General features: G+C 39.3%; 1 protein-coding gene across 1 annotated transcript in view; it reads right to left on the reverse strand.

Moving 5' to 3' along the window:
- GTF2H1 (general transcription factor IIH, polypeptide 1, 62kDa) overlaps positions 1-14,263 on the reverse strand; it is a 19,931-nt gene extending 5,668 nt beyond the window's left edge. The window contains exons 1-11 of the mRNA XM_009328541.1: positions 14,100-14,263; positions 12,046-12,238; positions 9,415-9,577; positions 8,397-8,490; positions 7,536-7,685; positions 6,375-6,454; positions 4,937-5,067; positions 3,704-3,791; positions 2,306-2,394; positions 1,309-1,426; positions 325-415 (exon numbers count right to left, since the gene is read on the reverse strand). Of these exons, the coding sequence (XP_009326816.1) occupies positions 325-415; positions 1,309-1,426; positions 2,306-2,394; positions 3,704-3,791; positions 4,937-5,067; positions 6,375-6,454; positions 7,536-7,685; positions 8,397-8,490; positions 9,415-9,577; positions 12,046-12,238; positions 14,100-14,253 (1,351 nt within the window). The 5' untranslated portion in view covers positions 14,254-14,263. The remainder of the gene's footprint in view (positions 1-324; positions 416-1,308; positions 1,427-2,305; positions 2,395-3,703; positions 3,792-4,936; positions 5,068-6,374; positions 6,455-7,535; positions 7,686-8,396; positions 8,491-9,414; positions 9,578-12,045; positions 12,239-14,099) is intronic.
- Positions 14,264-17,907: the final 3,644 nt, after the last annotated feature.

Consider the following 17,907-nt stretch of genomic DNA (forward strand, 5'->3'; position numbering starts at 1 on the left):
CATCAGAAAAGAGAAACACTGAACAAGCAAAATCCATTATCTGTAAGAGGACTTAGTATCAAGTGCATCCTTCATCACTTGCTCTGTAAAATTTTCTCTCATTCACTTGCCTCAGCACTGGTGTAGCTAGTACCACCCTCATGGTGTGGCTGAGTTGTTGCTTTTGTTTTGTTGCTGTAACCCAGTTTTACTCCAGCTACATGTTTCCATAATTTCCTTTATCACTGTAACATATATTCTAAGAAGAAGATAAAACAGCAAGCCAGGTACTGCTGTATAATGCAATAAGATACGATTAAAGTATTATACATCCTAAATCCTTACGGTTTATGGCTTGCTGTGTTCCACCCTGCATAAGTGCTCCTCCAGGTGACAGGACTGCAATAGTGCTAGTAGCATCACCACTTGAAAGAACCTGAAGGGAGAGAAGGAACAAGTACTTCAGATCACTTTTTACAACAAAATCTTTTTAAAATCAGTTGTATTTGAACTCTAATGGCAAAGATACAGTTGAGCAGATACAACGGAAGTTCTGATGAACAGTTTGCTCTTCTCCAGAATTAGACACAGTGCCTTTAAGTGCTATAGCTCATGTTTTCAGTGAAAGCTCTCCAATTACAGACAAACAAACCTTTTCTTTACCTAGTACTTGAACTGGCTGTGCAGCTACTTTGAAATGAGACAGAGAATTACTATACAGAAATGTGACACATTGACAGTTGTGACTGCTTTACTTAGGGCCAAATCTAGGTTTACTAATAGAGGAAGTTCAGATACGGGCTGGGGAGATTGGATTGGCTACATGGCTATGCTGCCCTCCAGTTGCCAGGACAGAGCTTCTGTGCAGCCCACAGTGAGATCTACATCCTACATAAGTGCATTTAGGAGCGAAAGACCTATTCAGTTATAAACCGGCTTACTATAACCTCCTAAGACTGTTACATCCTAAATTTCAGGGGGTGGGATCAATAATATTGGCCTGTGCTTCATGTTGCATGACTGTCCTGCTTTACTACTTTATACCTTTACCATTTCCTCAAAAGAACATGGTAACAGTAGAATATAACTTGAGTATCAGCGATGACTCAGTTTCCTATTGTTTAGATTTTAAACACAATAGCTCAAAAGGTATCGCCTAAAGCTGTAAAATAAATTGAGTAACATAAAACTATTGGAGATAATTAAGCTTACCCTGAAAAATTAAAATTCCAGTAGAGACGAGACACAAAATTATACAGAAAGCAAGATGCTAACAGAAAGCAAGATGCTAACATCAAGAAGGGAATTTTTGTCAGTATTCTTCCATACCTGAGTTAGTTTGGGTACATATGCCTCCATTTCTTGCCTAATACTATGAAAAGAATTAATTATATCCTGACTGGTTGCATATTGCTGTGATTGAATTGGAGTTGGACCATGATAATACCTGTGAGGTGAGAAAAGGAAAGAGAAAAGTGTATTAGTAGGAGTGTTGGTAAAACAGAGGCCAAACTCAGTGGACAGTTCTTCAAATGTTTCCAATTTTAGATGCTTTGCAACTGTTGATGCTACCACCTAAATCTTATTTATTGATAAACTAAAGTACATTGCCACAGAGGAAGAGGTTGGGTTTGGAATGGTATGGCAGCAGAATAAGAGAAGAGCTTCTGTTGTTGAATCTGCGAGCATCATTTTGCTAATGAAAAACTACCTGTGCCACCTAGTTCTGGGAATATCATTAGAAGGGAGGAATTCACACCACTTTTGATTGAAACTAAGCTAAATGAAGTTAGGTGCACATTTGGAACTGTTCTGTTTCCTGTGGTATCACTTATTTTCTGAATTTACATCTATGGTTCTCAAACTCAAAAGTCTAGAAAACAAGAGGACTATTACTAGAAAAATATTAGACCAGTGAGCAGTCCAAACTATCCTGATCGCACTTTTTTTGCCTGGGAGTGGATCTTCCTTGGAATTGTATATATTTTCATATGTAACACACACATGTTCCCACTGTAAGCTGCAACAAAGTGCTGAACTGTGAATACAGGTCTGTTAGACTTTCACAGAAATTACGTGTCAACGCCCTTCAAGTAGGCTTACAGCAACTTAACTTGCTGAAAAGCAAGATGAAATCAAAATACAAATTTAAATGGGAATTACTTGGAAGTTGGTTTATGCAGGAACTCATATTAGGTTTCTAAACTTAGCCTAAATACACTTGAGTGTGACACAGTACAGACTAAATCAGCTGATTCTGTGCAGGCTGTGATGAGAGCGCTGCTAGATTGAATATGCTGAAATAGCCGTGCATACTTTAACTTACCTATCAGACTTCTTTAAGTTTAGTGCAATAGTTTTAATGCTATTATTCTTTGCTAAATCTTCATATTCAATGGACTCCTGCAGTTTCACCTAAAATAAGCCAAATAATTATACACATTATTCATGAGGACACAATTCAATGCATCTAGTGCTTTTTTCCAGTTCACCGAGTTTGAGCGGAAGGGTTACTAAAACCTTAAATAAAACGGAAGTGTGGAATGGTTCATGTCTACCCTCCAGAGGGAGCAGTGCCCAATATTGTTTAAAGTGTGCGATTTGGGAGTCTCGGCACTACCACTTTTTCTGCAGATTCTGGCCAAAACTTGCAGTCCCTGCTACTTCCAAGAAGTGGTCTGCTACGCATAGATCATTCTTTGTGCTCTCTATTCATGTCCATCTATCTCCAGATTAGCAGAAATAGTAATGATTTAATAGCTGGCATACAAGAGTGTAAGACTAAAACCATAATAGTTACCCAAGCAATTTGGTGACAGTAGAGCTAGAGCATTAGCAATGAGAGGTAACAGTACAGTGATACCAGATTTGTACAATGAGAAAACTACTTTTGAAGTCTCCTACTCTTATGCTACTCTTTCACTCCTCTTTTCACCACACTTATTCCAGTCCTGGTATATCGTTTACTCCCCAGTAAAAATTGCAGCTTTCAGGAAAGTCAAAGCTGTTGACTAACTCAACATTTAACACCACATGTACGCTACAACCTGTTCTCACAATATATGCAGGTTTTGAGTCCCCCTGGCATTTTCTATTTAGGCTGTCAATTCTAGCAAGAGTATTCAGTTCAGTTTTGCAGCAATTACAGTATTCTTTTCTACTTTGTGAGCTGCTATGGTTAGTCTAAAACAGACTGTTATCCTCTATTTCAATGCACCAGGTCACCATGCTTTCAGTTTAACCTCACTTCAGCTTCTGACCTTAAGATGAAGGCTGCCATGTACCAGTTTAATCATCCCCTCTACAAACAATACACTCGATAGGTTAATATTGGTGCTTGAACACCAATATCCCTTTCAGATGGATGTTCTCTATAAGTTTTCAGGCATTTGGAAAAAAAAAAGGGGGGGGGGGAATAGAACTGCACTGAATGGAAAGAACCAGATTTCTGGGTCCAATCAGAAGCATGTTGGAAATTTATTTTCATTGGCACTATTGAAGAGATAAACAGAACAATACTTCAAGGTGTAATTTATTTGTGTTTACTAACAGAGGTACAAAGCTTCTTACAGGCCCTCAGGTTCTTACTCTATATACTTCTAAGCAAAGCTAAATAAGTGTCACGTTAGATGTGTCATAAAACAAGTAAGGAACCTTCAGCGATCTTTTGAGAGACAGACCTTCCAGTTCTGTTCAACTAGAATTGCATCAGCTAACTTTATACCTTTTTCATTGGTGGTTGAAAGAAATCTGAATCCCTGGAGTTTCCATCCGTACTGCTGGTCTCACTGTAATGGTCATTTTGTGCTTCTCTTAAAATAGAGAAACAGCATTAAGAAGAATTCACCTCACAGGAAACTTAAGATACAAGCTAGAGGCAAAGTAAATACATCTGTTTCAAAAATTTTATATGCATGTTCACATACTGTATATCAACTTTTTTCCCCTTATGTCTTCATTTCTAGAAGTTGGTCTAGATAGGAGGAACCAACTCCTCAAATAACCCTGTTTGTCAAGGGGGAAATTCAACAGCAGGGGAGGGTGCTACTCCCTCTCTTCAGAAATAGCAGCATGCCCACAATGCAAGTGGGACACAACAAATCACACCTAAATTAGAAACACTTTGCATACACACTTATGCCAACCAGGTATTAGCACAGCTACAGGAGCCACTGCTGTTTCAGAATGAGAGCTATTGTTTTGTCTCTTTCTGAACCAAGAAACAGAAACACACATTACCCAGAAGAGATTGTTTAAGGTCCACTGTTCGATTTGTGCAAGACAGAAGAACATGAGGGAGCCCAGCTATGCAGAAGAAAGTATTTAATTAAGATCTCTCACAGGTAAAGTCGGTACAATTTGGGTAGAGTGGTTGTCTATAAACCAGTTGTAAAGCAGACTTCACAAACCCACTTCATGCCTCTTTTAAGAAGTTTCATTTGTGAAGTTTACTGTAAATATATGTAACCATCTGATACATTTTTTTGGTCAGGGGCAGGATACTGCACTGGAGGAATCTTTCATCTGACCCACCCATGCCACACTGTTCTTTTGCTTCCTCATTTACTTATGTCCATGCACCCCACTACAGGAAGCCCCAGCAGACCTGCTCCTGGAAGGCAGGCAATAGGAACTCCCTGCACCAGACCTCACCTCCACACAGCAAACAGAATACTACTTCTGCAGCCTTCACCAGGGCTAGAGAACGAAAGCAGAAACAGCCTTTCTTTTTTCATCTGCTTTGTATGATAACTCATCTAAAAATAGCATTTGTCATCTCAGACAGCTCTGAAGAACTTTTATAAAGTAAAATGGAACCTAAAGGTATTTTCATTTCTGGAGCAAAATACCTCATTCATAAAAAAAAAGGTTGGATGAGTAATTGAAGATATATTTTTGTTTTGGAAATGCCTTAGAATTTGTTACAAAAAAGCTTTTACACAGCATCGAAACTTACTGTTTCCTGAGACCAGCTGCAAGGACCATGGCACTATGATGATTAAAGCGTTTTATAATGGCAGCATTGCTACTTTCTCTAGCGGATTTTGAGGCATTTGATGTAGAGGCCACAGAAGCAACACCATAGCCCTACAAAGAAAACAACATTAGCTACCTCCTGCCCCAAAACCAGAAGGGAGATTCTCTGTTTTCCATTGAGTCAGGAAGCCTGCATGCCACCGCCTCTGAACTTTACTGACTGATACTGCGTCATCATCCGAAGCAGTATTTTCCTACCTTGCCCCCACCATCATTTTATGTACTTTGAAAAGTCTCCATAGACTATTTTATTCTGCTAACACTTGGCAGTTTAGAGGTGTCTGAGACAAGAAAAAAATTCTTAAACAGATAGTTTTATAAGACCATGATCTGTTATAAGTAAAACCAGAACTAGCTTAAAAAAAAAAATTAAGGATCACCTGTCCAAACAGACAGGCATTAATAGCAAGTAAGAGCTAGCAATTGTTTTACTGACCTCTTTTTAACATCTTGTGGGACACCAGCAGCCCACAGGCTAAATGACACCTGTCAGGAGGATGTGATACCACTAGGAATTCAAAAAACCTCAAGCCTTAATGTTGGCAGTGTTCCCCAGTTACCAGGTGGCTGAAGGCAACTCACTTTACCCCATGCTCAGTTTCATGCTTGCAGTTCACCAGCCTCAAAAGCAAACTAGGGCAGTACCTGTCCTAAACTCCTAGTTCAGTTTCAGGTTGGTAGCTTTGTACAACTCTTACAAAAAAACCCCAAACCTGAAAACTTAGAAATGCAGCATCATTATTAATTACAACTCAAAAGTTTAAGTTAAATCAACTGCAGAAAAGTGTACCTTTAAGTTATTTCACATTATGGTACACCATTTATAACAATTGTTTTAATTTGTACTTGGAGGCAGGTAATAGTTTAAGGTAGTCAGATTTTTAGCAAAACATGGTATTTAAAGCTAAACAAAGAAAACTGTATAAAGTGTCCTTAAAATTAAGCTGAATCAAACAAACAGCAATGTTCAAAGTGAGAACAAATGCAAAGACTTTTTCTTGTTTTGTGCTACTCTTCTGTACATTGTCACAGCCTCTAAAAGGTAGGAAGAAACCAGAGAGTCCGCTTTAGATAAAAAAGCCATCCAAGTGAAATAATAATTCTTTAAAAAGGGGAACTCCTGCTTTTATACCCAGCACACTAAGGCAGACATATAGGTCCATGGGCACAGTCTCCATTTCTTTACACACATATGACTGTAAACGTTGACTACCCAACCACTGCAGCAGCCTAGTAGGTGATGTGTTTTAGAATTAGCATTTGTAGTTATTTTAACAGGAAAAAGACCCACTTTCTCCTTAAATGAAACTAAGGGGGGGATGGTTTGGTTTTGGGTTTTTTTTTTGCCAACTACTTACTTCATCTAATGTTTTATCTTCCAAAGCTGTTAAATCTATGAGAGGGTTTTTTACTCCTTGAGACACCATTGTTTTTAACCCTGTATGAAACAAAGAAAAAAAACATGAAAAACTGTATCTAAGCAAACAGAAATAATTGTGGAATTATTAGATTATATTTAACCTTTAAAAGGAGAAGACAAAGGTTCTGCAGATGCCCAAGTATCGCTGTGACTAAAACTTTCAACCCTTTTCAAAGTTCCATTTAAAATAAGCAATAAACTTGGAAAGTTATTGTAAAAATTGTCCTGCTAATTAGCACAGTTTTTATCAACTTCTACACATCACTGAATACTGTTTGGTAAAAAAGAAAAATAATCGAAGATGCAGTTATATTAGTTGTATTAGTGGAAACTGGGAAGCTTTAATTGTGTGTTTCTTCTAATTTTGGCACTGTTTTGCTGCCCTGCCTTGGGTAGAATGGTAATTTATATCTGGTGATAGCTTTTACTTGTGAAGGTTGTGGATTCCTAATAGAATGCCTTCATTAGTCAGAATACGTATTAAGGAATGGTGTTAAGTGATCTCAACTCTCCACATTTCTGTATCATCATAAACCTACCTCAAAAGTTCAATAAAAATTTAAGGCAGGTAATATTTTAAGATTTCACATTAAAAAGGTTGACAGAGAACAGGGATGGCAACTCCTCTGGAAAATCTTAAACAGGATCCATATTTGTCTATTACTAGAAACTAATCTATAACAAAAGCTATACCTGTTACAAATTGTGCACGTACCACAAAACGAAGCCTTATGTAAAGAAAATTATTCCATAGTGACTGATGGCAGAGCATAATCGATCTAGCATGATAGCGTATTATGGAATTTATCACAGATTTACTGTTGCATGAGTTGTAATAAAGAGTATTTCTAGGCTACCACTTTCCAAAGGCTAATTCACTATCAGACATGCTAAGAATAGCAAAGTGATAGCTAATTTTCAATGACAATCTGTAGCTTTCACTTTACAGTTCAACAAACAAGATGCGCAGTAAATGGACGTAAGAAAACTTTTGACTTCAGCTTTGCTAGGTTTACTAGATATACCTCTTCAGTGTTGTGCTCTATGATATAGCTAAGACTGTAGCAGCCTACTGCAGAAACAAAGTCAAAAAGCTTACCTTTTTCATCCAGTTTGGCACATTCCGCAAAGAGGTCTTTTGAGCCTGTATTGAGCCTGTCCCGATGGAAATAATGAGACTGAAAAAATCGTGTCCAGAATTCCCTCTCGGTCATGTTATGTGGAACATTTTCTGCATATTTCATTTTTACTGTGAACAAAAACCATAATGATTACAAACTGTTCTGCAAATCTTAATATGGTATTTTTATGCTAAAATTTCCTTGCTTGCTTCCTTGCTTTCTGTCTAATGCTGCCTTCATTCATGCCAATTAAATGTAAGGGAATGCAGTAGTTAAGCATGAGCAAACAGGTGCTCCTTTATGCCCTGCAATGCTAGCTAATGCTTTGAAAAGAAATGCACGTAACAGCGGTCTGAATACTCTAATTTGAATTGCACACACACAAGAAGACTGATTTGCCAGAGTTCTAGTTTTTCTCAGAATGGATCTAGTCTTTTTAACCTGGGGCCAAAACGAACCAGTGTCAGTGTTCAATATAGTGCAGGGGAACAATGGAAATCAGATTCTTTTCCTCCCAACGGTGATTTAATGAAAAATAACAATTGAAATGCTGAGTAGGAGGGTATCATGGGAACCAAACATCTACTCACAACTTGTTGCGTTGACCTTTTTTTTTTTTTAATTAAAATGTTTTCATTTCAAAAAAAATCAAGTTTTCATTTCAAAAGCATGTTTTAACACATGCTTCTTCCCATCCCTCAAACGAGGCAGGGAAAATCATCCAGAAGACTGAAGTTATGGTCCTTTATACTTCCAGGCTCAGGATAACATTCTAGTTTTCCCACAGTAAAAAACAAATCTTAAATGCATGTATTTGTTATGTAAAGCACTATTCTTACCTGCAGGATACGTTCGAAATATGGATTCAATGATATCTGAAGTCAAATTATACCTCAGACCATTGCAGCCATCTGTCTGAGGCCGTACATCAGCCTAAGAAAAAGCATACAGGGAGGAAAAACAGTCATGTCTGAATGCCTTCTGTAACTGGAGAAGGAAAAAACCTGCCATCTTACAATCAAATTCTGCTGCAGATAAAATAATCTTCTTCCTCCAATAATCCATAGCATATTTGATCATAAATACTATTTTTAGAATGAGAAATGAAAGAGCATGCATTAATTACTGTATTATACTTGCCATTTAAGGGATGATTCAACAAGTAAGACTGTAAGCTTTAGAAGATGAAAACCAAATACCACTCCATCAGTCAAAAGAAGGTATACTTAGTTTAATATATTCTTGTTTCAAAGTAAAAATAGACACGTTTACTGTATATGCCTAATCTTTTGTTGTTCATTCAACAATTCAGCTAGTGAATAATCAGTGATGATAATGAAGTGGCAAAAAAGGCTTTATGGCTCTTACACCTTATTTCCTTATACGCTAAAAGCATCTCAGTATCAAGTAGCTGAAAGCATGTACTGGTTTAAAAAAAATTGGGGAGGGAATAAAACCTTTTGTGGAAAGTTTTTGCAGCTTCATTTATGCATGTCAATACTGCAACAGATATTCTTTTTGAGTTAATACACTGTAATCTAGTGACTGTAAGTCCACCATTATTCCTGTTTTACAGAAGGCAGAGCACCAGTATAAACAACATCTGCCTATTTTCAATTTAAAGGTCAAATTGGGCATCTTAAATTGAAAAAATTTTGAGGTTGCAGATTTGCATAAACGCTTTACTTTTCTTCTTTCTCCTTCACGCTCGCAATAGTCTAACATGCGGAGAGATGTTAAGTTGAGGAACCAGGAAAGAACAACATTAAAGTATATGGGAATAAAGTACACGGGCAGAACTCTCACTTTCCCCAATTTGTTTGCTCTCAAGTCCTTTAAGTTAGAGGTTCAACGTACCAGAAATGCTGCAGAGATGCCCACATCCTGCTTACTAGGTGCTGTAGAATTATCCCCTGCATTCAGGCTTAAACGGTTGGCCCAGAATTCTTCAGCACTGATTACTTGGCTCACAACAAGGTCTTTATAGAGCTGAAACAAAACAGGATCTTCTTGCAGCATTCTGGTAAAAGAATGTATTGAATAGAATTGAAACGCTGCAGAATAAATCACTAGGATTTCCATAACTAACATGAGTTCACAAAAGGAACAGAAACCAACTTTTCTTTCTTTCAAAATGCTGTGCGTTTCTTAACAAGATTGTGTAAATAACCAACCTCAATAGCTATATTTGTCTCAAAAGACTTAAGAAAGGAATAAAAAACGTTTAAGGAGTAGCATTAAGTGCTAGAGAACAATGCCTAAGAAAAAGTTATGTGGGATTAAAATGGGTCCTAAAATATTCTGTGGTGCTCTTGTGTCTTTGCACATCCAGGACTGGAGTCTCCTGAACTGTAAAAGCACAATGAGTTTTCCTGAACTTCCATTACAAAGGTCTTATGGGGGGAAAAAAAGAAATTTCACTGCTATCCAATTCTTGTTTAAGATCTTAAAATTCAGTAGTTACAGGTCTCTATTCTAGTGCAAGAGTACAGATTACAAAATATGTGTGGGATAAGATACCTTAAAACACACATTACCCTGAGTTGTTTGTTCATTTATGTTTCTGTTGGTGACAGTAGGATCTTCATCCCTGAACTATCACACGCAGCACAAGTGCTACAGAAACATTCAGTGTCACTACTTCTACCAGGGAATAATGTTTACAAAAGTTATCATCCAAATATCAAGTATCACCTTTACTATCCAAAATGCAAAGAATTTATGCACCTGAAACTTCAGTTAATTCATGTTTAAGCAGCTTTTCATACAGCTGTGTACCTAATTTGAAACCCACTAGGCTATTTTCAGGGAGACGTGCGTGCGTGTTCACAGTCAGCCAATAACCTCAACAATCTTTAGCATGTACCTCAGGGTCTTGATCATTTGCAAACAAAAAAAAAAATAGGAATCTTACGAATACATAGTACGTGGTCTAGAGAAGAATACGGATAAACTGCAATCTGGACTGAATGAAAATCTGTAGCTGCTCTAAGGATGAAGTAGGATGAGGTGGAAGTGAAAACTTTGGGGCAGGACATCCCTATTATGTTTTAACCACCAAGGTTTTTCCAGTTTTTCTTGCTGGTACAAATATAGATTAGTGGCAATTCTTACAAATTAGTGCAGCAGGAAGCAGTCTGTTATTCTAATTATTTCATTAAAACTTGGAATTTTGGTACATACCTGACCCCCACATATCAATAAATGGAGGAAGTGCCGCAGGGACTCTGGATGTAGTACCCTTCCAGAACAGGTTGAAACTTTTTTGCCTCATCTGTTGCAAATCAAACTAACGAAGCCCCATCACTAGACTTGGACTTCTAATCATCAAAAGAACAGACTATGACTGAGCATGTGCAGAGATTCTGGCTTTTCTCTAACTAGAAAAGCTCTTAATGCCGCATGGCATAATACTGTAACGCTCCATTTAAGGATACAAAGATTCAGAGCTAAGACTGCCCAGGTACTCAGTATTAATACTGTTAGAAATAAGGCATGTAGCATAACGAAACTAGTATGGTAATAGTGCCAAAGCAGTCTGCACTGCTGTAGACCCTAGTGGTCGCTGCAGTACTGGAACCAGTTAATCCTGGATGTGTCGGAGCTCCAGCACAAGTTCTTTTGCCCTTCTGCTGGGAAATCTCCTTGTAAAGATCTGATCTGCCCAATGAGGCAATGCTCCTATGTTTTGAAAAATCTAGCTTTAACTTACCTAAGTTCAAAGCTAGAACAGTCTTTGGAAACGGACGCTAGTAGATACAGGATTCACAGCAGATGCTAGAATGAAGTGAAACTCATCTGGGGAGATGCAGAGAAGGGTGCTCTATGGCCACAAGGACTGGTTTAACACAAGCATTTTAAAGGAACGGAAGCGTATCTTAAAAGTCCTTTTGGGAAAAGGACTTAGGTCCTGAACGTCTTCTCAAAACATTTTTTAGAATAAACATCCTGCATGCCAAATAACAAACTACTGCATCTCAAGTGAGATGCATGAAAATACCTAGCAATTTAGTAGAGTATATAAAACACCAGAAAAGAAGATTTGAGGGGGAAGAGGTTATACAGGGGGGTGGGAATCACAAATCAAGGAAGGTGAGAACTTCTGGAAAAGAAAAAAAGAAAGAAATCTTTCAAGCAGCTTTTCTAACTGATAAATATATACTCAAGCAGACTAAAGAGACAGACTGCCAGTTGGGTGCTTTCATCTCATAGCCATGGATAACAAAGACTGGGTGGCAGCTGGGCTAGCTGCCTTTACACCTCAAGAACATGTCACTGAGAACACAAGTATAGTCTCAACATGTTACAGTTATGTAAGTCTCGAGGAACTGCCTCTAAATTGAAAGCGGAGAGATTTTTACTAGGGAAACAAATGCCATATCACTAACGATGTTGCAATAACAACAACTGTTAACATAAGTACACTATAGTTAGGTAACAATTAAAAAAAAAAACCCAAAAAAAACTTTAAGGCTCCCTTCCCTTTACCTGTTCTTCTCCTCAAGTTCTTTATTAGCTTTCCTTTTGAACTTGGGCAACAGTTGTTGAAGAAGATCCTTTACTGCATCTCGCTCCTTCACTGCTGTGCTTTCATTGGAGAAGTGAAAGTTGGTTGTGTCCCCTGCATGCAATACTAGCTGAAGCTGAATTTTAGCTTTACCTTCTGGACTGATTTTCTGGCCTAGATTACACAGAGAGTATTAATTAGGAACAGACAGTAAGCTTATAGAAGAAACTCTCTTCCCTAGAGTATTTGCTTATAGGCAGTTATCCTCATCATCCAATTAAATACCATTATCCTGTGTGTGAATTCCAGCCATGAAAGTGGAACAGACAGTATTCCCCTTAAATTAGTTTGAACCCTGCACCTTGTTCTCTCTAAAACACAAGACATGGACACCAGTGGCCTATTGCTCAGTATCCTTCAGCTACTGCTCAGGAGCCCTGATTCATCTTTGCATTCCCCACATCCTCCATTAGAAAACTTCTGCAAATTAGACTGTCATCACCTGGACACTTTAACCTGGTACCAATCCAGGCTGCTGCTGAAAGGTGACAACCTCATTCCCCCTTTCCACTTCTTCCTGCTGCCTTTCTTGTACTAGTGTTAGCGTTTGTGCAGCAAACTGAACCAAGGAACTGACCCACTGAAAAGTAACCCCCTTTTGTTTTTCCAGCTGGACCAGTTCCCACAGAAGAAAAGCGGTAAGAGAGCAGATGCAGGGTGGGGGAACAGCATGTCTGTTGACAGCAAAGGTATGCTGGTTTCAAGTGGTGCGGTAACCACATTTAGCCGTTAGTACTCCCAAAGTCGATCACCAATGCCTCCAAGGTGCTATTACACCCTCATGACTCATAAGAAAAACCTAACTCCTGCTTCCTTTCTCATAACCAGAGGGAACAGAGGCTAGAACAACTACGTTTACGGACTGCTGTGCTATATTGACTTCAGTGTAGCACTGCAAATGGCCCTAACCTAACTTTGAATCTTACCCCTTCCTCCAGTGCAAGTGGGAGACAGGAACCAGATGTCACCACTAAATCATCATCTCTATTACAAATTTACAAATACCTCCCCCCCTTTCTTTTAAATTTTAGATGACAAAAAAGAGATTCTGTCTTCTGAGTTAAAGACTTCAATGCCTATACACGTAAATATTTAAAATATAAGCTGCTTAAGTATAAGCAAATAGCTAAATAAAACCTTCACGAAGTTGATTATTATAGGTCAACAGAGCTTTTAAACTCCTTATCACATTCGTATTTAAGAAAACAGCATATTAGTTCTGATTCATCACACACACTTTTGATCATGCTGCAGTACTTGTATGTGACTTTAAACAGCAATAATCACTAAACCTTTACCAAGTGACGCATACAACTTTCTTTTTATTCCTTCTTTGGCATTACAGCACATGGAATATGAGCACTAATTGGAGCCAGAAAGGCAGCATGCTATAGACATTTACTGTTCAGTTTTGACTTGCAAGTACTCTGCTATTGCAACAGCAAATGCTTATTCGGAATGTTACCAGTTAGGCCAAACTACAGAAGCTAGCACTTCTGAAGCTATGGTCTGTTGGATGAAAATAAAACAGCTAGGTTCATTTTATAGGAAAATTGAAACAGCTTTAGATGCATAGTTTAACAGATGACATGCCAGATAGTTTCTGTGTTAGACCCTGAAAATCCTATACTCTTCCTCAACCCTTCTCCCACCCTTCCCTCCACAAGCCTATGGCATAGATTATTTTTCTGTTCAATTTATTGCAGAAGTTTATCAAAAGTTAATAGCAAATGCAGTATAACTTAAACATCTGAACACTACAGAAGTTCTGCAGTAGCATCCTTAATAAACTGGTGATACTTCACCACGCTCCTGATCTCTGCCGCTACACAGAATAACCTAGTCAAAGCTCCAGACCCTTGCAACCTTCCTAATCTACCTACTAGTGTTTTATAGCAAATAAGCTTTGGGTTGTATTTAAATGTTTATCAAAATACTGCTTACTGAAGCTAGAATAGGAAAAGTGTTCACTTACATTTTATATCTGCATACATATGGCTGACTGTGAATCGGTCTTTGCCTTCAGGTGCCCATGCTATCCTTTCAGCCATAAGGTAGAGAGCTCCATCCTGCTTCTTCTGACGTACCTTCTTTACAATCAGTAACACTTCTTCAGATGACGTTGCCATTGTGGCTATAAGGAGCTACTAAAAACATACAGTTGAGCTGATTAGTAGAATTATTTTTGCTGTAACTCTTTCACTACTATCTATATCAAAGTATTACAACCCACATTTACTCATTAATACCTACATCATTTTTGAAACATTCCAGATAAACATGCTCCCCTCTGTCAGTGCAATCAGCAAATTTATTTAAACCAAATACTGCCAGCTACCTAAATAATTAATCTAATTGTATTGCTGATACTGCTTTTGCGCCAGTAAAAGACGCGCAAATCCTACATTTAAACTGATAACCAAATTTTCCTGTTTTAACGTTCCTTTACTGGTTTTTCAAGTTCAGAAGAATACTGAAGCTAAGTAATGACATAAATGCCAAATCTCCTCTGGCATTTGGCAGCAATTCTCTTCTTCAGTGTGAATGGCAGATGTTAAGTCATTTCACAAAAGAGAAGGATACAAGGCATGTGAAAAATCATGGATTTCCAGTTCTCTGCTAAAGATAAGATAGCCCAGTTACACTCCTGTTCTTATTGTGGTGGTTTTTGCCCAAGGCTCGAACAATGTTTTGTACACTTGATTCCAGCTGGCCGGTTTCCCATCCCTCTCTCCCAAAGTCCAAGGGACTAATGTTATACCTACTTCAACATGATGGTGATTTTGTCACCAGTCTCACATCAACAAGCCTTTTGATACTTGCTGCATTCTTCTCCCCAGCAGTCACTATCATTTCCTCTCTACAGGTTCACCATACAGCCTTAAATTTCTCAAGAGATTAAGGACATTGCAAGTGTGACTACATTCTATTAACATACTGTCGTACACCTATGAAGAAATTACGTCTTTGGTATGTTTGCTGTAAATGTTTAGTCTGTCCAATTGCTGTATTTTGCACACCATAAACTTTACTATTGATATGTAAAATAGTATTTTCAAATGCTGATAACGCATGTTTCGTGTGCTTTAGAATACCTGTAATATTTGCTGGAGCCCACATCAAACTTCAAACAGCAACCTGCATCAGCTATCACACTACTAGTAGGTACCACAAAATGGTAATTCTAAGCATTTAAATTCACATACTTTTTTTTTCTTTAAAAAACCAGCAGCAAGATAAGATATTCTATCAGTCCGTAGAATAGACTGTGCTACTGTCAGTATCTGGACAGTAGCACAGCATTCTCTTCAGCAAAAGTCTTACAAGCCTACCTCCAAAATGAGTTAAGTAAAATACTAAATGGAAAGACTTAATGGCAAAAGGGCTCTTCACTTAAGCTTCGCTCCTTCATCATTTCAGTCATCCAAAGCTTTGCCAGACTTCAGTGATGCTGAGCTGAACGTGGGGTTCGGCAGCAGTCACTAGAACACACTGTGCCACATTCAGAGCAGCCCTGCTAATACTTCTCTCTCAAAGAAAACTGCGTGGCATGATTTCAGGACCATTTCCTAGCATAATCCATTACAGTCTCCCCAGCAGCATTATTCTCCTTCAGTGCTATTTGCACTACCATTTTATGTAGAGTTTCCTGTTGCAGGTCTGTAGTCTCTCATCAGCACCTTATCCTTACCGGAAAAAGGCAGCTGGCCGCAGACACTAATAGACTAGAAACCTCAACATATGCAAGACTAAGGATTTTGACTTTTTTCTCCCTTTGTTACTTTACAGTCCTTTAAGGTCATTATTATCCAGTGCAGCAGAGACAAAGCCACAGAATGCGAAGGAATTAAACCTGTACCGAACAGAAAGAAAGAGGAAAGCATTTCCATAGTCAGGCTCATTCTGATGCAAGTTGCTTTGCTTTTCTACCATGCTATTTCACCCACCTACAACCAGTCTTTCAACTACGGAAGAAAACGATCAGCAGCTAGCAAGTTCTCCTTTACAACCTCAGTGTTTCTAGCACAGTACCCTGCAGTGTACAATCTGTGAACGCACAATTACCCCAAAAGTGGCTCATTCTACCTTCTGGGCGGATAAACACACTAGCTCGCTGCCGTTCTTATTTATGTCATTGCTGTTCTTCCTTTTTCATGCAGTAATTTACAGTTGCAGTAGGATGATACAACTCACAAGCACAGTAAGCATTACCCAAAATGGAAAAAACCCCAAGCTGTCTTTTGAGCAGTACATCAGAAAGAATAAAAAAAAATTAATAATCAGGATTTAGGAAAGTTACCGTCTTCCACTAATGAAAACAAGATGGCTTCTTGTTACAAGTAGTACAGGAAAAATTCTAAAATAGAAATCTTGCCTAGCTGCTAGAAAAGCGTGAGGATGGTCTCCTACCGACTGCAGAGGGGAAGGCTATGTCCTCGCTAAGCACACACAGTACACCAGTCATTTTCTTTTCTTTTTGGACACTTAAGGCTTAGTATGCAGAAGGGTGAGAGCTATCAATGATCTATTCGCAACTCCCCAAATCTCATAACCTCTGTATTTAACAGCTGAAGTTTCCAGGAATCAGTACTGTGGATGATGACACTGCTGCTCACAGGGACAAGAACTGCAACATGCATATGGAGACATTCTGTTATTTTACAGCTTTAAGTGATAATTTTAATCTGCTGCTAGACGAAGTAGCATTAGAGTTCTTCAGCTGCAAATTTTGGTAGACAGACCTTTCTCAGGTTTTAATATCTTCCAGAAAAGAAGGGCAGACACAGTTTATTTTAAATTCTCCAGCAGTAGAGCTTTTGAAGTGATGGTTAATAGTTCTGAAAAGCAGTTGGATCAATCAGTAGCCCTAACCCATGGGATATGACTTGTCATCAAGCCTGTCTTGAGGATGTTAATTGCAGCTGCAGTTTACAACTGGCAAGGTCTATCAGGAAGCTTCACTGTTGGCATAATACAAAAAAAAAAGGTCCTGTTTGCTTATCCACCTATAACCCCTCCCAGCTCCGTGGGAGTGAACGCAGTTTCTGGAAATACAGTCAAATTCCAACAGCTATCCTTCCTCTAATGCAGCGACTCTTCCTAACCACTTTTAAAACCAGGTACCTCTCTTCTCTGTTCCTTATAACACCTGATCTGAACGCTGACCATTACCAGCATTTCACTCCAGTCTCTTCCCATGGGGTTTTGTCGAGTTCTGACCAGAAATAAAGGAAACCTTTGCACATTTTAATAATCCTGACTTGATCAGGGTAGGCATGGGCTGGCAGGTGAGCTCGGACAGATTTGATGCAGGCCTTGCTGCTAGGTTTCCACTCCCTGCAGGGAACAGCGGAATATCTACGCTAAGGGCTCAGACTGAACCGCAGCGGCACGGGTATGCAGCCGGGCCCCGACGGTTTGGCTGCACAGCCCAGGGACCGCTGGGTGGGGCCGGGAGCTGGCAGAGCAGCACCCCGAGGGGCGGCAGCGGACCTGGCGGCGAAATACAGCTCAGCAGAACGGGGAGGTGTGAGAAGTGCCATTTGTCTTGGACACCAGCGAGCACGACAGCGAGCTGAAGGCATCCACGGTTTGCACCCCTGAGCCCGCCTGAAGGGTCAGTCCGGCCTTCCTCCGCGATTCGCATCACCTACGCTTCGTCTAGCCTTTCTGCCTGCGGCGAAACGGGCCCCAGAACACCCCGTACGGCCCCGGCGGGGCGTCTGTCCGACTTCTGGCGTCCCCGGCAGAAGGTGGCCGCGGCCCGGGACGGCGGTGCGAGG

The sequence above is a fragment of the Pygoscelis adeliae genome, unplaced genomic scaffold, assembly GCF_000699105.1.
Source record: "Pygoscelis adeliae isolate BGI_AS28 unplaced genomic scaffold, ASM69910v1 Scaffold166, whole genome shotgun sequence".
Classification (NCBI taxonomy): domain Eukaryota; kingdom Metazoa; phylum Chordata; class Aves; order Sphenisciformes; family Spheniscidae; genus Pygoscelis; species Pygoscelis adeliae.